This window comes from Camelus dromedarius, chromosome 30, assembly GCF_036321535.1.
Source record: "Camelus dromedarius isolate mCamDro1 chromosome 30, mCamDro1.pat, whole genome shotgun sequence".
NCBI lineage: Eukaryota > Metazoa > Chordata > Mammalia > Artiodactyla > Camelidae > Camelus > Camelus dromedarius.
This window is the reverse complement of record NC_087465.1, coordinates 22,664,080-22,686,457: the sequence shown is the minus strand read 5'-3', so window position 1 is coordinate 22,686,457 and position 22,378 is coordinate 22,664,080. Positions and strand designations below refer to the sequence as shown.

At 37.3% G+C, this 22,378-nt stretch overlaps 1 protein-coding gene across 2 annotated transcripts in view; it reads left to right on the top strand.

The window, feature by feature from the left end:
• The window catches only part of MMP16 (matrix metallopeptidase 16), a 274,903-nt gene extending 253,084 nt beyond the window's left edge, over positions 1-21,819 (top strand). For both annotated transcript variants that reach the window (XM_010980548.3, XM_064480923.1), the window contains exons 8-10: positions 4,937-5,087; positions 13,979-14,094; positions 20,240-21,819. In XM_010980548.3, the coding sequence (XP_010978850.1) occupies positions 4,937-5,087; positions 13,979-14,094; positions 20,240-20,574 (602 nt within the window). In that variant the 3' untranslated portion in view covers positions 20,575-21,819. The remainder of the gene's footprint in view (positions 1-4,936; positions 5,088-13,978; positions 14,095-20,239) is intronic.
• The last annotated feature ends 559 nt before the right edge of the window (positions 21,820-22,378 follow it).

The window sequence follows — 22,378 nt, the reverse complement described above, 5'->3', positions numbered from 1 at the left end:
CAACACAATACTGGGGCATGCCTTTAAATATTCTCAGACTTGCTGATAATTATAACATTAACTTTTCTTTCAGCAAGATTCAAGACACAATATTATAAATGTAGTCTTTATTGTCCCTTTATGTTAGATTTCGGATTTTTTATTTGATTATCTGTCTAATAGTAAACATGGTTCTTTGAATCAGTAACCATTTATTAAGCACCTGCTACTTTCCAGGCATCATATGCAAGGTGCCACAGGTAAATGGTATCAGATATGTTTGCCCTCTGGCTGTTCACAGCCTTGAGTGGGTGGCAGGCTTGTGATTCATGAAGTTCAGGGTGCTGAGTGAGATGATAACTTTGAAGACTGAGAATTCTGGCAAAATAAGAGGCCCCTCTTACTGAGATAGAAACTGCTTTCCAGAGAAGTGATGCCATGCTAAGTTTTGAAAGAATCATACCAGGTTTTAAGAAAAAGAAAAAAGAATGAAACAGAATATGGATAAAATAAGAGCCTCATATTGAAAAGAACCTGAAAATGACTTACCTTAGGTAGGTTTGGGTATTATCCCAAATGCAATGGGAAACCACTGAAAACTGTAAACAAAAGAGATAAAAATCAGGTGTACATTTCAGGGAGATCTCTTTAATTACCCTGTGGAAGATAGATAAGAGAGACAGACTGGAGGCAAGGAAGCTATAAAATAAAAGGGTTGCTGTGGAGGCACGTGGCTGGAAGGCTGCACAGTACAGTGGCTAAAAGCCAGGGCTTTGGCCAGTAGACTTGGGCTTATAGATCTAATATCTGTGTGATATTTAGATGGTCAAAAATTATATTGAACAGTATTACTCAGTAAAAAAAAGAAAAAGAAACCCAACCAGGTTAATCGAGCTTAGGAATGAATGTGACAGGAACTCAGCTCAGGAACTGGCTACACCTGCCATCTCTCCAACAGGTCTCCTTGTGTCTCTCCTGTCTGTTTCCTCTTTGCATCTGCCCTACTCTGTTTTCTCTTTCAATCCACCTCTCTGATGACTCAACTTCTGCTTCCTCGTAATGTCTCCTTACCAATGGACGTCACGACTTCGCAGGCCCCCTAATGAGTAGTCAATTTCCCCTGCTGAGAAAAGTCTCTTAATATTCCTTGAGTCGCATTGGCAAGAAAGAGACATGGATGGCTCTGCTCGTCTCTTTCACCCTGCAGAATTTTGACTGGCTCTGGGTGTGGAGTGGTAATACTGAAGGAGGCTAAGGAGAGCAGTGGGACCTACGTTAGAACTTGTGGACAACAGGCAGCTAACTTTGGAAAGGACGATGGGAAAGAATACCTAGAACCAGCGGCAAAAAGAATGATCTGCAGGAGACAGGTTCAAGGAAGAGTTAACGAAATCAAACCAGCTGAATGTAAGGACTCATTAAATAGGAAAAACAAAGAGGGAGGTTTCCGATGTGAGCCACTGAGTAGCTAGCATGCCATCCATCCAAATAGAGAAAACAAGAAGGTCCTTTGATGAGTTCAAATTTGAACCTGTGGGTCAACTTTGTAGAAAATCCCAGCAGGTAACCATACATCATTTTTGGTTTTCAAGAGATATTTGGACTAGAGGTAGTCATTTAGGACCACTCCCTTTTTGGCTTCTTGGGTTTTCTTTTACTTTGTGTTTCTCCCTTGCCTTCTCTACCTCCTTCCCATTTGCCTTTTCTTTCCTCTTCCCTTATGTGATCTCTTTGAGATGAGGGGGTGGGGAGTGGGTCACATGTTTCTAGAAACCCAGTCCTGGTTACTCTTCATTCTCTCTGGATTGTCTCATGAAATCTTGAATTAGTAAATGACATATTTATGCTTGTGACTTAAAAGACTTAATATCTTCAAATACACATCCTGTTACCTACTTGACTTCTTAGATATCTAAATGACCTCTCAGATTTTGATTTGAACCCCCAACAGCCCACCCACCCATGTCGTCTTTGTCTGTTTGTATAACACTATAAAGTCTCTCACTTAACAAAAGTCAGAACTTCAGGATTTTTCTTGATACAATCTTTTCCTTATTATATTCCATCTCCAACATATGTCACGATTCCTTTCCATCTCTATTGCTGCCATCTTATTCAGACAACTAATAAAAACTTTTTCATTGAATTATTCAGTGGTTTCCTATTTCACTTAGAATAAAATTCAAATTGTGACAAAGGCCATGTCACCTCTATCCTTACTACACTCTCCTGCAACATGATGTTCTAGCTAATGAGGTTCTTTCCATTGGAGCATTTGGTCTCGGCATTTCCTCCGCCTAAAACCATCTTCACTGGTTTGACTCTTTGGTGTTACATGAGTCACAATTCACATTGAATACACAATTTGCACTGCTATCTGAATAAAGGGATCCAGCCACCCCATCACTGTTATATTAATATATTCTTTTGTATTTTTGTACACTTTTCTCTCTGAAAATATCTTTATTCATTTGCTTGTTTAAGGGCAGTTTCCCCACACCCATTCACTGTGATCTAAGCTCCATGAGTGCAGATTTTGCCTTCTGTTCACTCTCATATCTCCAGTGCATAAAGCAGTGTGTAATGTGTACAAAGTATGTTGTTGATGAATGACTCCAATAACTAATTAATTTTAGCAAAAGACCCTTGGTAGATCTCATTTTCATTATTCTCTGTATGATCCGTTTTCCACGAAAGGCCAAATACCATCTTTTGAAAATATGAAAGAGATCATATCCCTCCGCACATCCCACTCATAAATTCCACTAATTGAACCTCTTTGGTGGCTTCCCAGCGCCTCAAACTGCGATCCAGGCCCAGCGTGTAGGTTTCCAGTGCTACTCCCTTCTTGCTTCTCACACTCCCTGGATCTCCCTTCAATTTTTTGTTCATACAAAACTCTTCTTTTCTTGGGCTGTTCCTCCCAACATTTTTTTTTTTTTGCATAGATATCATCTTCTCTTTCTTTAAATGTTGGCTGAAGTGGTATTTCTTCAGAGAGGCTTTCCTGATCTCCCTACCTGAAGTAAGTTCCCCTTATGTTTTCTTGTTCTCAACCCCTGATGTGTTTCCTTCATAGAATTCATTAGTTTTCCAATTACTACAATGATGTTTTTGTGTTCTTGGTTTTCATCTGCTGATTCACTTGAATGTAGGGTGATCAGGGTAGTGATCAGGTCTGTCTTTAGTGTTCTTTGTACCCAACATGACACTTGGGACACTGAAGGTACTCAGTAAACATTGTTTTATATTAAAATGATAGCAACTGGTAGTAAGAAGCCCTTAGAATGATTCGATAACTCCTAGTTACAAACTGGAAACTCCTAACCAAATCTAGCTTGAAGTTTGGTTTTTTGGTTTTTTGTTTGTTTTTTTTTTTTTTTTTTTTTTTTGGTTTGTTTGTGTTAGGTTCTCTCAGGCCAATATGTGGTTTTATTTTATTTTATTTTTTAAAATTCCTTTTGATGTAATGTGAATGCTACACTTTACCATAGTCCTCACCTAGGGGTGGTATTGAAAAATTGTAACAACAAGGAACTTACATCTATTAGAAAGGACATAGGATATTTTTGTCAGATATTAATAAGATACTAACTGTTCTACTCTGTCAGATATTAACCCCAAGAGGAGGGAGTGATTTAAGAAGTTGCCTGATCATAGAAAGATCCAGAGGAACCAGGGGAAGAAGACTTGGCCAGGGCAGAGGGGTGGGGACACAAATAGGCCTTGAAGGCATATTTACTGACTTTTGTGGATGTCTCTCAATGTTTGAATAATACCCCTGCCATTCCAGTCCTGCCTTCTCTAGCCTGGCCCTTTTAAGTATTTGAGTTTGTGGTTCCACTCTGCCCCTCCCCTGTTTAGAATAAGAAGAGAAGAAGGCAGAGAACAGAGCCCTGGGAATGTCAACTGAGTGAAATAAATGAAGCCCAGAGAGGAGCAGTGAAAGAAAGAAAGGAAAGAGAGAGAGAGAGAAAGAGAGAGAGAAAGAAAGGAAGGAAGGAAGGAAGGAAGGAAGGAAGGAAGGAAGGAAGGAAGGAAGGAAGAAAGAAAAAGAACCGCAAGTAGATGGTTTTCTAGCAGCTCAGGGAGAAACGTACTTTAAGTGGTCAACTGTGTCAGTAGATAAGGGTGGAAAAATTGTAGGCATTGGTGACTCCAGGACAAAAGTTTTCAGTAGACAATAGGTATTAAATCAACTTTCAGTGGAATGAGGAATGGTTGCAGATGACTTGAGAGGCGTACCAGAGAGGGGAGTGGTCCACGTGGTCCACCAAGGGTGTAGGGCATGAGGAAGTGTGTTGTCTGTAGATAATTTCAGAGCAACAAAAATCTGACTGAAGTTTATCTTCTTTTTAATATGGCCATACTCTGGCAGTTCCCAACAAGGTTAGGGTTAAATTTTTGCTCCCTTTACTTGCCACTCTTAAAGAGAAGGATACAGCTGAAAGCGGTCATCAGGTCAAAGGAAGATGACTTTATAAGACTAGAGGGGACTTGTTAATGTTTATATAATAGAAAGAAAGGGTCTGTCTAGAGGCAGTGTTTTACCAGAGCAGCAATTGTATCCAGTACAGAATCTGAGGGTATACGGAATGCACAAAACACAGGAATGATGTAGCCTTGAACAAAGTCAGGTGTCTAATTCCTAGAGGAAGAATCCTTGATCCCTGATTCAGAACTGTTTCCATATGGCAAGTTGTAGATCTTTTTTTTTTTTTAATTTCTTAAATTAATTCACAAACTTTGACTAGATTATTAAATAGGTTTTCGTTATAACCACTTTTGAAAGTAGCATCGGTGTTTCAGAAGTAACGTCAGTATTCCAGATGTGACCACTAACTGAGTTATTTCATGGATTTCATGTTAAAGAATTTTAACTGCATTATGTGAGAAGATATATTCTTATTTCTGACATTAAATTAGTGTATTCTGCATTTGCACTTATTTCATACAGGTAACAAATATTGGGTGTTCAAGGACACGACTCTTCAGCCTGGTTACCCTCATGACTTGATTTCTCTTGGAAGCGGAATTCCCCCGCATGGTATTGATTCAGCCATTTGGTGGGAGGACGTTGGGAAAACCTATTTCTTCAAGGGGGACAGGTCAGTACACACTTCACATGAGGAAAACAGTTAACTAATGTTTAGAGAAGTCAATATTTCTAGTCTATCATAGGCATGTACATTTGATGGAAGAATCTGACTGTGTGTATATAAACACAAGAATTAATAGAATTGAAACTATTTCTAAACATATTTTAGAATAATATTCAAGATAAATCTCTCTCTAATATACCCAAATAATATGACTTTCTTATGAATGTATATATGTAGTATATATTCTTTCTCTTCTTCGTAATCTTAACATGCCTATAAAACTATGTAGCAGTGTATATTTATCATTACAATACATTTCCTTGTAATTTAACTTACTTTTTAACACAGGATTTTTTTTTTCTTGCTTTTATATTTTAAGTTAAAATTTTGCAGTCTGCACACAGTTAATTTTGAATATTTTCAAATATCTTCAGTTTAGTCATGAGTTCTATTTTTCAGGACACTATTTACTTAGGTACTGGCAGATAGGTGCTGTGAACTAACTGGCCATCGCTGGGCTAAATACTTTTGGCTGAAAGTATAATATCCTTCGCTATTTTCTCTCATTTCTTTTCCTTTTATGGCATTCCTACCAGAGTTTGTAAAGCTTAAGTGAATTGTTAGTCTTACGACTTTACAGTGATCACTAGGTGTACATAGTTCTACCCTTGCCCACTTTTTGACAGATATTACATATAAAATATAATGTTGAAGGCTACATTTTTATTCATTTAAATTAATATTAGGTTAAAAAAGTAATAAAAAAGAAAAATTAAATTTTAATTATACTATTACTAGCCGGGTCAAAATGTGACACCTATAAGTAACTGTCACTGGTATGTCAAAGAACTTTATGCCATTTTACAAGTAAATTTACAGCACACACCCACACGCACACACATATAAACAACAGGCTTTAATGACCAGCAAACTAGTATTGAGTTTGCCATAAAATCTTAGCATAACATAATCCTATAAAATGTCTCAAGCTTCAGGAGAAAAGTAAGAATATAATCCTTGTGTATTTTGCACTTAGCAGATGATTTCAAATGTTGAACTTTACCTATGAACAAAAAGATCCTATAATTTGCCTCCATGGATACAAATGTATACTTTTGCATTTATTCTGTTATTAACTTTCTACACATCAGATTTGTATATATTTCTATGGCAAAATGTGCATAGATTTTAATTCACTACCATGAAACTAAAGTTTTGCTAAACATTTCTTACTAAATCACAAAATAAAAAAGATTCATCCAACAAAAGTTTTATTAGAGAAGAAGACACTACTTACCACAAAAAAGTATACGACTCTCAGCAAGATGAAAGCATAGTAGAGTATGGAAAGGAAAGAAGGAAGGTGGTGACTGCCACAGCATGGTGACCACTAATAAAAATAAATCTGTGGACTTATATTCTTTAAAATAACAACCCTCGAGGTTGTTAGAGTTAATTCCTCAGCTGGTTTTAATTGCTTGAAAGTACTCTTTCGGGACTAGGTTCGATACAACGTTGTGTAGGCTGTTTGTTTTTAGTTTTATTTTCTTTTGTTTGTTTTGGTTTTTCTGTTTGTTTGTTTGTTTTTTCCCAGAAAGGGGTAGAATCAAAAGGCTGAGAAGACACACTGAATATGTTAACTTCTACAGGACAGAACATGAAAGCTTTTCATGTGACCGTTTTAATGAGGGTTTCATAGACGATCAGAAAAACTGCCATTTTATTATCAGATAGTCATACTTTTTAAAAATGTTTCCATTCTAAAAACTTAGCACTTCTTGAAAGAACTGAAGTTTAGAAATTAAACGTGGGCTGCCTCAAATCAGTGAAATCAATGAAGGATAGATACCAAATTTATAACAGAATAAAGACTATAGTAAATGAGAAAAGGAGTTTTAGTTCATTTATTTCCTACTTGAGAAGCTGCATGCAAAATATAACACATATATAGAAATATTCTGCTTCTAAGTTCTCCTTAAATAATTAGTCTTACAGGTTTTAAAAATATATAAAGCAGGGTCCCAATTAATTTCCACGTTTGTGATCTTATGTAAGAATTCGTGAGTCATAGATGTTTGTAAACAGATTACTTCATATTTGCATACTTACATAATTCCAAAGTCACAACATTTATCAATACATTCATTCTAGATTAAAAGTAGGTGGAAAAGACATTAAACTGTCTAACCCAAACAGATAAACAACAATTTGATTGTCACTTTTGTGTAAGAATTCAGTGAGTCTTTCTTCATTAGAGGCATTATATATTTACAATACTTATCAGTTTTAACATTGCATATATCTTCCATGTATATTTTTGAAAGAAAACATATTGAAAATTATTAATCCTTACTTATTTCTTCCTCTTATTCCACTGTCATTTTTCTGCCTAAAAAATGTATTAACAGGTTTCTATGTCTCAAAGGCTCTGGTCAGAAAAGGATCTTAGAGATAATCTATTCTAGGTATAAAAACACCAAATTGCCTTAAGGTGTCAGGTCAAATAATGTGGATAGTGCTGTGTACAGCAGTAGTATTTATGGCCATAGGAGTGATGGGTACTGTGAGGAGCTGGAAAGTGCGAATACTCTAGAAAAACAGTAAATATCAAAAACATATATATATAATTTGCTAGACAAACAAAGCACATCTTTAAATTAGATTCAGTTTAAGTGCTGCCATATGTCAGCCCTGCATCTTATTCACTTCCTACCAAATTCTAGGCAGCCTCAGTTACACCCCAGAGGTGTTCATCCTTCTGTATCTGACTCCCTGTGGCGACAGTGTAAATATGAGACAGCCCATTCCCTTCTCAACAGCTCTAACTCCTGCTTCCTTAAGATTCCTCTACTGGTCTTGCCCTAGCCCTCACTCATTTATTTAAAAAATAGTTTGGACACACATTGTGTGACAGGTGCCAGGTGATAGATATAGCAGTAGAAACAGCCACAAGGCTTCAGCTCCCGTGGTTCTTAGGTTCTGTCAGGGGAGATAGTAGTAAACAGAGAAGAGATAAATGACCCTGACATTTTGACATTGAGGAATGCTCCAAAGACATAAAATAGGTGACATTGTGACAGAGGTTCATGGGTGGTAAGGAGCGGTTGGGAAAGCAGTGTGGAAGTCAAGAAAGGCCTAAGTTGTGAAAGGGACACTTATGCAGGGACTTGAGTGGGGAGAGGTTTCAGCCACATGAAACTATTCAAAACGGTGCCTCATAGGCACGTGCAACAGCAGCAGAAAAGCAGTAATGTTGGAATGCTCAAATCAGAAAAAAACATGGTGGCTTGAGCATAGTGAGTGGCCGAGGAAGTCACACAGGTAAGCAGGGACCAGATTATGGGGCCCTGCACACCATGGCAAAGACTGGATTCTGAGTACCATGGAAAGGCGTTGGAGGTTTTTCAGTGGGGAATGCATGTTCTGCTGTGTGCTCACGAACATCATTTGGGCATCTGCGTGAAGAATGGGCTTCAAAACTGGAAGCAAGGAGATAAATTGGGGGGTGTCCTCCAGTACAAGGGGACACGATGGTAGCAGTGGAGACAGAGCAAAGGGGGTCGGCATGGTGTACATTTCAAATATGATCATAACGAGTTTTCTTAGTGGCTTGAATTTTAGGGGTGAGAAAAAGCAAATCAGACACTTCTAGGTTTTCACCAAAAATGACTGAGTTAGATGGTGCCATTTCTGCAGACAGGGCAAATAGGGGAAGAGATATTAAGGAAAGGGAATTAAAAGTTTGAAATATTTATATCCAGATTGAGTTACCTGTTTTCACACCAACTGGAGAAATCAAATAGGTAGTTGGACAATTGAGTTCACATCTTAGTGGAAAGGTTGGTTGGAGGCACAGATCTGAGAAGTAACTGAACATATAAATTGTACTGAAAGCAGGGACCTGCATGAAATCTCCCAAGTGCAGAGACAGCTGAAGAAGAGTAGATGCAATGATGGTTCTTTAAACAGATCTGTAAATTCAGATGAGAATTTCCAGTTTGACTTTTTCCACATACGGCCTGGAGCTCAGTCCCCCAGCCTCCCACTTGCCCTTTTCCTAATATGCTATAATTTGATGCTTGGATACATTTTGATTTTCATAACATTTAGTTCTAAAATGCTATGTTTCTAAATCATCTCTCAGCATCTTCTCACAAGTATATTCAAGACTCTTTTGTCATACTTCATTCTAAGCTGAACCTTTGAGAATTTTAAGACCTTTTCAAAGAAAAAGGACAAAAATTTAGGTCCCCCATTTTGGTTTGTCTTATTATTATTTCCACTAATAGTCAATCCGAAAAATACATTGATTTCCTGTAGCTCAAGTTGTGTGTTTATGAAGTTTTTACATGTTTTTAAAATTATCAGAGTACAAAAATGGAGATTTCGTATGATTATCTAGATGTGAGAAAAAGTGACTCTGTTCTGTGGTAACTTAACAGAGAGAGGCAAGTAGTGTTGACTCGGGAGTAAAACAGACAAAGTAGGATGAAGAAATGCTTGGGTCCCATGGACTCCGTCTTGGAGCCATTTTTTGTTCAGTTTGAGTTCAGTATCCAGTAACAGTAGAATATGTCATTCCAGAATTGTCTTTACCTCTTGTTTGTTCACACAGAAGGAATGTAAGATAACATTGTATTCTACCACATGGGCAACTTCTGTCTCTTATGAATGTGACTCATGACCAGGTCTAAAAAAATGATGAGTAAATCCCATTTCAATTCGTAATTTATTTTAAAACATTGATTTACAATGGTTTTCTCAAAGAATCAGCAATTTAAAGTCAATTCTACTGCAGAGATTACTGATATACCAGAAGAAAAAACTGTAAGATTGAGTTATAATAACCTTTATCATTTGCTGACCCTTGTACACAAAATTCCAATTTTTTTCTTTATAATATCTAAATTTGAACTCCCCAATGGTTTATTTGCACAATGTTCCATCTGAATATGTTAATATACTTCTCAATGAACCCGTGAAATACCACGGAGGCAAAAACTCAGTGGGGTGAGCTTTTTTTGTTCATGTTGAAATACGTTCAAATATGTTAGAAATTAAAGTGCAAACCTATATTTATATAAAGAAAAGCCTCAGTATCTTTTATAAGGCAGCTGAATATAATGTTTATATCTAATAATATAATGGACTGAATAATATTATGGCTGAATATCGTTAGATGATTCTAATCACATTTAAGTTACTGGATTTGTATCAAAGCTGACACAGCAGATATCCTGAGAGTCCAAGCCTGTTTTGAACTTTTTGAAGATTGTGAAATGACCCCAAATTATAGGTTTGCATTATCTGCTAGCATAGAGAGGGGAAATTTGCTTTTATTCTGACAGATTCATACCAAAATTATGTTCCTGTAAGAGAGTATAATAAAATGCACATTCCATTAATATTTTCTTGAAATGTGATCTCAATGAATCTTACGTGTCTGGCATATATGTGCACAAAAAGTTTGGCAGGTGAATGGATCTATGAATGAATAGAACAAGGGATGAAGGAAAATTATACTCACACAATGAACATGAAGAATTTGAGTGAGGGTTCCGAGAGGGTACAAATGACAGGGGGATTAATGTTGGAATGTTCTATCAAGGGAAGTACTGGCAGTAACGTGGTAGAAAACTACTCAACTAGGGAACAAAGAGCCTTAGTTTGAGTTTCAACTCTAACATTCAAAAGGGCAAATGTGACTAAGACATTACTTTTGAATAATATGATGCCCAATGCTTTGTCACTGACTGAACTGAGTGACCATAATGTACTGAATCCATTGTTAGGACATCATCACAGAGTACATTATAATATGCAGTATGAAGGACTGTTGAAGGATTTTAGTGAAATAAGATTAAATATAACGTATGTATATAAATTTACTTTACAGCTACAAAACACTCCATAAAGAATAGGTATTGTTACATGAATTTTGTTATAACCTCCCCTTAGAGAACGAACCTGGCTCTGAGTATGAACTTATTGTCCTTGAATCACATGCAGAGTAGGATCCCATTGTCCCCAGAATTTTAAATTATTCCTAAGTTAATAGAATTTTAAAACTAGCTTTAAGTTACGGTTTATACCATCTAAAAATGCCATTTTTCATAAAATGCATCATTATTTAATCTATCATTGAGAGAAAAACCCTGCCCAGTAAACTTTGACATAGTATTGATTGTAAACTGCACCCCAATGTTAGAGATGTAAAGTGTGAGAAAATATGTATCTTAGCATCCATGAAATCAGGTATCTGATGATTTCTCTGAGAGAGGTTTTCTTCATGGTCAAGTGCAGGAACCAGTTAACATATATGACAATCATAAATCCCACTGAAATATTTACTTGGGAGAAGAGATCTGGAGATTTTGAGTGTAATCTCAACCCTGTTAACCAGGATATGTGTGTCACAGAATGTTCTGTGATAAAGGAATATTCAAAAATAACTTAAAAGCAGATGTTTCCATGAAAAACTGTGAAAGAAAATGCACTTTTGTGTTGGCAGAGCAGTTCATTCCCTACCTGTCTTCTTCAAAAAATACTGAGCTCCATTATTTCAGCTCAGTGCTTCTGCATGCAGCTTCTCCTGGTGTCTTTATCAGATCTACCCTCATCTTCTGTGTATCAACAACCTATGATGGGCACCTCTGCCGGGTGTTTGCCTTCTGCATAAAACCTGCCTTGTGGCTTATTTATTGGGATGCATCCTGAAACAATCTTTTTCTTCTTTCCACATGAACACTGAGAATGGAGCAAGTGCTAATACTCTGGATGTTACTTTCGTGAGGTTTCTAGGAATCTATAGCAAAACCTTCTTTACAAGATCCCATAACTCTGTAGATAAAGCATTCTCCATAGACCCGAAATAGGAAAATAGTCAGAAAAGACCAGAATTTTTTTTCCTTTTTCTGATTTGAGCCAAACGCCTAACCCCAAGATAATGCATTGTGTGTTACTTCACAAACCTGTGTTGCTGAAACACGACTTTTGGCAGATGTTAAGAGATGTCTAGTGGGGTGGGGGAGGGGGAAGGTTGTCAAACATTTTTGGTATGTGTAGAGAAAAGAATAGCAACTTTTGAAATCAGACAGAACTGGTTATAAATCTACCTATCATTCATTGTCCTCCAAGAATTCTCCTCCCTCAAAGGGGGACAGTGATGACCCTCTCATGGGTTTGTTGTGATTAAATAATACAATACGTAGTGCATTATGCCTGCCTTAAAATAAGCAGTATCACTGTGGACTCCCAGTGGTGTCACTCCGGTTTTGTCCATCCTTTTGAGAATTCAGGCCTACATTTGTTTGACTGTTAGAACATACAAACCATAGTGAGTGATCCAAAGTAAGGACGTTCACAGTTCGTTCCTCAGCTGGCTAGCGGTTCTGTGAAAGTGGCCCAGTGGCCGCCCTGTGAAGGGATGAAGCTCTGAGAGTTCTGACTCTTAGTAAGTTTTGCTTTCATCTGTTTATCTGTCTATACACCAAGGACTGTAGTCAAGACCTGCCCTAAGGTCCACACTCGACGAGGTCCCCAGTAGCCTCGTCAACAACTCCACTTTGATGTCTAGCAGGCATCTGAATTTAACATACCTAAAACCAAACTCATGATTCCTCAAACCACCCCAACTTAACCATTCCTTGCTTCCTTATCTCACTGAATGGCAGCATTATTCTTCCGATGTTCAGCCTCCAAATTCTTGAGTTATGCTCAGCCTCATTCTCTCATTTCCTGCATTCAATCCATTAGTAAGCTCTTCGGGCTTTTCCTTCAAAATAATACCCCAGTGCCTTGAATTATCATCAGCTCTATGGCGAACACTCCAGCCCGAGGATGACTGAAATGCCATCCTAACTGCTATCATCCCTGCTTCTGCTTTACCCCCTTCTGTCTATTTCACTCACAGCAGCAGTGGGTTCCTCTCAAAACTAAGCCATGTCTTGAAGGTCCTCTGCGCAAAGTCAGCATTGGCTTCACTTCTCTCTTAGAGGAAAACTGAAGGCTTTGCCATGGTGTGAGGGTCTATCCAGTCATGGGTCTCAGCTCCCACGTTGCCCTTGTCTGCCCTTTGCTAGTGCAGCTCTAGTCACACTGGCCTCACTGTGGATGCTTAAGTTTGCACCTGCCACGGAAACTTTCGGTAACGAGTTTCTCTACCTGGAATGTTATTCTCTCTGAAACTACGTATGTCACTCCTCACTTCTTTCCTCCCTCTGCTCAAATGTCACTTTATCACAGGTGACCTCTCTAACCACTGATTTTGTATGGCTGACCCATGGTCCTGGATACCTTTTTCTGCTTTGTTTTCTTTATAGATCTTAGCACCTCTAAGTGTATGTACTGATAAATTGTTTTTTGCCCATAACCCCTGTATATCCTAAAAGGTAAGACTGGTGAGAGCTAGGGCATGTCTGTTTTGTTCAAGGTTGTATCTCCAGCCCCTACATTAATGCTTGGAACATAGGAGGTACTCAATAAAGATTTGTTAAATAAATGAATGAAAAAATGAATCAAGATTATGCTTATTTCAAAAGAAGATCCGGCTGCCTAAGTAAGATTTTTTAAAAATCCTGACAACCTCTGATTTCTACACAGATTGGTAACACCCTTTTGAATTGTAGCTATGCTTAGCTAGCATTATTTTTTAATTAACTTTAGCAGACTTGCTAAATACACAATAACCTACCCATCATTTTTTTTTAGCATATACAGAAAAGGAAACAGAATACATTATTTGTGTCCACCATCTTTGCATGATTTGTATCAGTTCTGTAAATCATTAACAGATAGCGTTACAGCAAGGATTTAATGAATGTTAGCGGTTAGAGTTTATCTACATAATTGTCTTTCCTATGCGTGTGTTGTTGTTTTTGTTTATTTATCCTTTGTAGGTATTGGAGATACAGTGAAGAAATGAAAACCATGGACCCTGGCTATCCCAAACCAATCACAGTCTGGAAAGGTATCCCTGAATCTCCCCAGGGAGCCTTTGTGCACAAAGAAAATGGTATGCAACATATGCATGATGTATGTCATGAGTCTACTAAGTATCTCAACAATCTATTCTACTTTCTCCCTATGCCAAGTGATTAGAAGCTGCCATACTAGGGCTGTCATGTTTATTTTAATTTTCCTTCCTAGATTTGCTCCAGATACTTTTTAACCTCAATCTATTTTAGTTTATAAGAAAAAAGTAAAGGTAAAGGAAATTTTTTTTTTTAATCAAGGGTGTAAATACCTTTGAAGTAACCTCACCTGTTTTCCATTAAAATTCCTATAAGGATAATTATTATAAAGATAATAATAACAAACATGCATGGGATAGGAGCTAGTGACTAAGAAGATACGTTGTAAGTGTGGGCTGAGGCACAAAGACATTGGTAATACTGCATGTTGAGAATTACAATTTTTCATGTATGCCTTTGGCCTTGAGTTTCAGCAAACAAGGAAGATCCCAGCTCAATACAGTCAGGCTGGAGCGGATGTATGATTGCTTAGTAACAAGAAACAGATCAAAGACCTGCCCACTTCCCTTGCTCTCCACCTCAGGGTTCAGAATTCAGCCAGATCCTGAGTGGAAAGTTAGCCCAACAATGGATAACCAATACTCCTGTATCTGCTGGCAGATGTAAAGTCTGAACATCTCTCTCCTCACTCAGGGATGAGTAAGTAGGAATAAACCATAATAATCATAATTCAAAATAAAATGTATACACAATATTCTAGAACAGAGGAAAGGGAAGTGGCATCAAACTGAAATACAGAGACAAAACTTACCCTCTCAAATTAGTTCTAACAGGAGCCACAAGAAAATAATACATTATGTCAGTTCTCCATAGCATGAAAAGTCTGTATATATACAACAAGAACAAATACATCGCATACAAGAGCAAAATTAAATGCATCTAGAGAGAGGAAAGAACAAAAAGATTCAATGAAGAAACAGGGGGAAATGAAAAATAAACACTACCACTGAAAACAATGACCAACCAACGGCATTATGCCGGAGTTTAAGAAAACTTTCCACTGAGTGCAAACTTGAAGGAACTGAGACCCAATATGAATGATACCAATCAGAAAAGTCAAACACAAACTGTGATTTGACCACTGTTACAGGCCGTGTTACACGACATTCTCTGTATAGTGTCCCAAGGTAAAACACTGTAGGCAGAGATTAAATCAAAATGAACCTTCAAGCCCTGATTATAGCACTGGCTGAGAATTATAGATTTTTGTGTTTATTCTGTTGGTTCAGAGAATTAAAGGACCAAGATATGGCCTCTATGTGACAAAAAGCAGAAATACACAGAAAAGGATAGTTAAGATGAAACCTATCTGTTTGAAATAAAAAGGAAATCAATAAGAAAGCGAAGGAAATCACAATGCAGTCACACTGAAGGCAGTAAAATATAACGAAAAAAATCTTGAGCAACTATGCAGATGCAGGTGCAAGGGACAAAGAAGTGAAAAAAAATATGAAAGATAAATTACATGGAAGGCAGAAAACCGAAATCATACCCTAAAAATTGTAGCTGTCTCTAAGGAAGCAACCAGTGGGGAGAGATTTCTTGAGGTGAATCTAAAAGGGATTGTTTCAGCCCAGATAAATCCAGCTCTAGCTAGCATTTACAGAATTTCTACCACTGTTTTAGATTGCCTTCACTCAGAGTTATCACACACTAGACAAAATTATGTGCAAAGAAAATTAAGCCAAGATCTTACTAGTGATTAAGTCTAGCAAATTTGATAATAGTTGTTTTTATTTTATTGCCATTAATATTCTAAAAGAAGTATAAACTTTTATAATAAAAATAACTTTTAAAATAACTAACAATTATTTCAAAAGACTGAAAAAATATACATAATCTTAATTCTTTAGCATATTAACTGGTTTCATTTCCCCTTTTTCTATTCACAAAGCCACTAATACCTACAGTTGATTCAGTTTCTCTGGAAATAATTCATAATTATATGAAAATAATAAAAACATCTTGCTGCATCTTGCCCCATGATTTTTCATATTCTTGTCCACCTGAAAATCATATTAGTTTAGTGTAAATTGTTTTCTTATATTCAGAATGTAATATTTCCTTTTTATATAGCAAAGGATACCTGTAAAATCCTGGCAGAGAAATGAAGCACATTGGAAGAATTATTGCTTACTAATGACAAAAACTGCAGGTGAAACCTCAGTATATCTATGTCTTCTGCACCTTAACTTGGTCTGACCCCCCCTCTTTGATATCTTTCAACACTGAGCTCACTTTTGATCTTTCAGGAATCCTTGAACATTCTTTTTTTGGTACCCTGTCCCTTACACTCAAAATCTCATATTACTACTATCAACATGTATGCCTATTATCCCCTCTAGTGCAAACTCTTAAGATACAAGTACATAGTAATAAACATTCAATAAATATTAGTTGTTGAAATTAATTTTATCCTTTCCACTACTCTAAACATTCACTCCCTGAAGAGCTAAAGGGGTGGAGATCTATGTATTTGAAACCTTTGTTTAATAGGGTTTCAATATTACTCAATAGGATAGCAATATTAATCAGTCCAGAAGGTCTCAGTCTAACTAGCACATTCTCCACTTTTCATTCTCTATTCAGATCTCATGCTCATGGCTTCTTACCTTGAACTCAAATTTTGCACAACTTCTTCCCTTATGGTTGTTATAAAAGAGACCAAGCTCAAATTATTAAGTAAATACATTTTTATTTGTATTTAGACTCAAAGTAATTCCCTAAAGGATTTTTTTCCCCCATTTTTAAGGTTGACTATGCCTTCCTGTAATACCTGTTGACACTAATTCTGCCGCTGTGACCAGGGAAATATGGATACTTGGTGCCTACCATATGTCAGTTGTGCTCTGTAAATTCATTAATTTAATTGTCCAAAACAAATACCTCTTTGCCTCATTTATTATTATTTATATGTGAGGAAACCAACATCAGCTAATTTAGGTAAACTTACTCATGTCATAAAAGTGGTAATATTATATATCATATCTAAAGTTTAAAACTAGGACATTCTTGCATCACTGAATGTGCTCTGATACACACTTCTCCACTCTCCTCCAAAGAGGAAGAATTGATACAGTTTTTCCTACATTGTATCATTAGGGTAACTGACAATCTGTCATGCAAGGCTAAATTTTTCATTTTGTCCTTCTAGGTAAACCTTAGACTTCCTCAGAATGTAGCTTCCTAAGCCATCATCCTCCCAATTTTCACTTGTAACCCTCTTAATTCAATAATTTTCTTATTTTCCTCTCTTTTTTTTTAGCCCCTGAAAATAATGATAATAATCTGACTGATATTTGGTCCATGCAAAATTTAGTGAAATGATTTCTTCTTGCTTTTGGTAGCATTTTAAGCAATGGCACGCGTTTTTAACATATAGTAAAATTACAGTAAAGAATCACTGCATTCACCTTCCTTCAAACTGATTCTACGTTAGTTGTTGTCAAGTCCCACCTCCTAGGTACTCTTTATTCTCTTCTTAGAAAATGCAGTTTTAAGGTTGATGTAAGATTCTACTTTTAACACTGTTGCGTTTTATTTTACTGATTGCATACAGCTCCACTTCTAGCCCGTTAAAATGGTTTTGACTCAATTCTGTTGGTGTATTAATTCTCTACACCCACTCTTGCTGGCTGTTGAAATCTACAACTGCCATTCAAACAAATACTTCTACTAGAGTCAGTGTATTCATTCACATTTATTAAACTCCCAATCTACTACAAGAGAAAAAAACAATCAAGTAATACATTCCAGCTCCCTGATTCCTTTATCAGAATGTCTCAAAAAAAATGGTAATTTAGATGAGAACTCTCAGTAAGCATAGCAACTACAAGGTTGTAACATCAAAACTACTCATAAAAGAAAATAAAAGTACACAAATGTTTCTCCAACCAACTGACATTTCATAAATGGCAAAAAAAAAACCTTAAATTATTGAGTAAGATGAATTTGCAGGATCAAAGTTTGACAGATTTATCACCAAGATTCCAGGCTACTTCTTTTCAAATACTCTCATTCTCTTAACTTCTGCTGGTGAGACGTCTTACCTCTGACAAATGTATTCAGTAAACTTCAATTGTACTTCTGTATGTGGAGTGTATTACTATAAAATTTGGCCTGCAGACCTGATAAATATGAAAACGGAAGCTTCTGAACTTTTATATGATACCCAGTAGCTTCATAGTCATTAGCTTTGACTAAAAATTAAAGATGAGGACACTTCCAGGTGTTGGTTCCCGGTTTATAAATATAAGAAGTGTGTTCCCCTGTTTTGAAGGTCTGTTTAATTCTAGATCAATGCCATTATTCAGCTATGATCATCTAATGCACTGTTATTTGGCAGGTCCTCAACATTTCTTCATCCAACTTGTTGAGTAATTGCATTGGATTTCATTAGCCTGATCAAGTACCAGCTCCCTGCAGAAAAATTTGAATCTACATACACCTGTTTTCACTTGGCAGGTTGCTCTGATTGCAGAACTGCCCTTCAGAACTAAAAGCAACAGCAGATTTTTATGTGATTGAACAGAATGAAGTGACCTGAAGTGATGGTCTATCCTGGCTGGAATCTTTAGAGAGATGTCAGAGTTTTTTGTTGTTGTTGATTTCAGGAGTGATACTCACAAGGTGTGATGTTTAACCAAGGAGTATTTGTTAAAAGACGAAACTCTTTAGAGGATCCAGTCTTAGAAAAATCACTAAGCTCTAAAGCTAGACCAAAATTTAAATCCTGCCTTCACCAGGACTGGGGCTTGTCGTTTTATCTCTGAGCCTCAGTATCCCTGCCTGAAAAGTACAGGTAGTTCATTCTACCTGACAGCGTGTTTATGAGGATTAAAAGATGCAATTTACTAAGATTTTAACACCATGATTCTTTCATAATAAGGGGTCACTAATATAGGGGGGAAAACCTAATTAATAATTATTATCTCAAAAGTAGGCATACTATTCAAAATTTGATAGCTCCCAAAATATAGTTTTTAAGTGATTATAACAGTACCACCTTTCTCCTTAGTTTCTTGAATTTTATCTGAAAGCAAGAATTAAAATGAAATCACAAAGAAACTTGACATGAATGAAGGAGCTATAGACAGAAAGAAAAAAACTGAATTTGTACCCAACCAAAGTGATATAAAGTTAGAGAATAGTCCTATGAAAAACACACTTATTTGTAGTTTAATTGTCATAACGTTGCAAAGTTATTATCTGCATCCATAATGTTGTGGGACATAAACTGTATGTGTTGCTGGCTATTTGAGCCTTCCATATACCAACTCCTCCCCCAAGGAATATATGTTGGTTGGAAATATTAAGACAGAATTATAGACTTATTTATGTTATTAATCCTTTACTGTGAAAGAATTGATAGTGGCTTTAGAAGTTCTATAAAATATGACTAGGTGATAAAAATTTACCATAAGCTGAGTAAACCAGAAAGTTGAAGAGTGAGGACATGAGCCAGGGCTGAGTATGAAAACTGCACAAAATCAGCAAAATTCCTGTTTACCTATTAAAATTCCTAGAAGACAAAGGAAATCATCTCTAGTGTCATGATTTATGACGTGTGATGATTTCTGTTCCAAATGGGAAAAGCAAACGTGTTTTTTGGGAAGGATACAATTCCTGATACTAAGATGATTAGAAGTTTCCCTTGAGGGGTTCCACAGAGAAGCCACCTTATTACATATTGTGGGGTTTCCTCGGTGGCCATCTGAGGGCAAACAGGGCTTCCGTTGCAGCATCTCTCAATATAAGTTGATATTCTCACACTAATGTATAAATTCTGTGCCAGCAATCCTATAAGCAAGCGATAAGATAAAGTTCTGTTTACAGTCTAGAGGAGCAGAGGTGTCCAGCATAGTCTTTCAACAACCGTGTGCAAATCACATTTCCCTCTCTGGGCTGAGCTTTTCCTAGGCATTTGAGGGCACAGTTCCTGGAGCCCAACAGTCAGATCCATGACAACAGACAGCTGAGCTGGAAAGAGTGTTTTTCTTCCTCCAAAAATTGAGTGACCTGAAATTACATCTTTTAAGTAGCCTCTTTCCTTAAATTTTGATACATATACACTTTCACAAATAAGTGGTTCCTATGTATGTGTGTGTGTGTTTCCTCCCCTCCCAGGCTTTACGTATTTCTACAAAGGAAAGGAGTATTGGAAATTCAACAACCAGATACTCAAGGTAGAGCCTGGATATCCCAGATCCATCCTCAAGGATTTTATGGGCTGTGATGGACCAACAGACAGAGACAAAGAAGGACACAGCCCACCAGACGATGTAGACATTGTCATCAAACTGGACAACACAGCCAGCACTGTGAAAGCCATAGCCATCGTCATCCCCTGCATCCTGGCCTTATGCCTCCTGGTCTTGGTTTACACTGTGTTCCAGTTCAAGAGGAAAGGAACGCCCCGCCACATACTGTACTGTAAACGCTCTATGCAAGAGTGGGTGTGATGTAGGGGTTTCTTTCCCTTTCTTTCTTTTCCAGGAGTTTGTGGTAACTTGAGATTCAAGACAAGAGCTGTTATGCTGTTTCCTTGCTAGGAGCAGGCTTGGGGCAGCCTGTTTTGGGGCTGCCCTTTCAAACCCAGAGGGTCGCTGGTCCTGCACATGAGTGGAAATGCACTCGTGGGAAGCTTCCATGATGCACAGTCTGCTGTCCCTCAGTCCTTTGTCTTTCTTTGTCATTCAGTTCTAGGCCTTTCCTCTGCACGCTCAATGCCCAGTAAATGTCAGGATTAACTAAAGAAGAGGAAAAATGAAGAAAAGGTTCTTCTTAAAGGTTTCTAACACTATGTTTTTTTTTTATTTTTTTCTGAAATCTGAGCCCATTTCTGAGGGGAAAAAAACAAAATGGAAAAACCCACGAATTTTTGCTTTAAAGCAAAGAAAATTAAAAAAAAAAAAAAAAAAAGAGGTTAAACAAAACACCCACAATTGAACTTTCAGGAAAGTGTGAAGACCCAAAACAGCTTTGTCTCCAAAGAAGATAGCTCTCTGACGGCTATGGATGGCCTCCTACGCTTCGCTTCTGTCAGGTGGGAGACCTGGAATACACATGTAGGACTTCAGACTGTCGGCACAGCCATTTCCAACCAACAAGGGGCCAAAATATCTGCAATATAGTAACAGCCTTAATAACACATCAAATTTTCGTTTTATACAGCTGGTTCTCAGCTATGTCCTGAATGTTTCATCACATTTATATTCACAGCCGTATTCAGGCAGGACCTTTGAATTGTTTTGAAGTGTTTCTAAACCCCTTCTGGCCACTTTCCCCTGCGTCATTGTGATGACCTCCCCAGATCGCATGAGACCATTGCCCCAGGTCTTCCCTGGGTCGGTCAGGGATACCCGTCGTAAGCGGAGCAGGAAGCAGTGTGTCTTGAAAGTGGTTTAAAGTGCAGTTACTTTATCAGGATATGTGGCACTAGCAATACATTGGTGTAACCCTTTGAGAACTATCAAACCAGCTTTCAGAGTCTTAGGATCCTCAGTCTTGCTAATCTGGGAAATTACAGAACTGGGCACTGGTGAAATCAGACACAGGTCCAAGAAGTCCAGGTTTTTAAAACAGATATCCCATAACCCCATGTACTTTTTAAGTGATTTACAGGACGACATAAATGCATTTATAACAAACAGAAATGATGTTACTTGCCAAAAATTTTCTGGCAAATAAAAAGGTATTTTATTAAATATCTTGTAAGAGTGAAATTTTCTTTGAACAACTGATGATAACAGCCTGTCCTTTTTGTTGTTGTTGTTGTTGTTGTTGTTGTTGTTGTTGGAGACATTGAATTTCTGTTTTAAAATCCATTGCATGAAAATTCAGTCCGCCGTGGTACATGCATTTAGCACTGCCATCTTAAGAAAATGAATTCCGACGATGGCTCTGAGTGGGTGTCTTCCAGTGTATGAGCTATTACTGTCATACCATAGTTCTCAAAGGGTTAGTGTGGCTTCTGGCATTTAGCCATCCATTTGATCGCTTACAGAGCCGAGAGACCACCAAAGCATTTCATTGTTGAGTGTGATTTGTCCTAACAGCAGTATTGTCATTTTCATGTGACCTGCAAAGCAGGTTTGGATCAATATTTTTTTCCTAGAGAAAAGTCAGCAACTGACAGACCTCTTTATTGGTTTTTAGGAGCTGCTTCTTGCAGTGAAAGGCTTTGCAGCCACTGGGCTGTGAACTTATTAGAGATGGTCAGGACGAATGCACCCCAGGAGTCAGACATTGGCTTTGTGTGAAAGC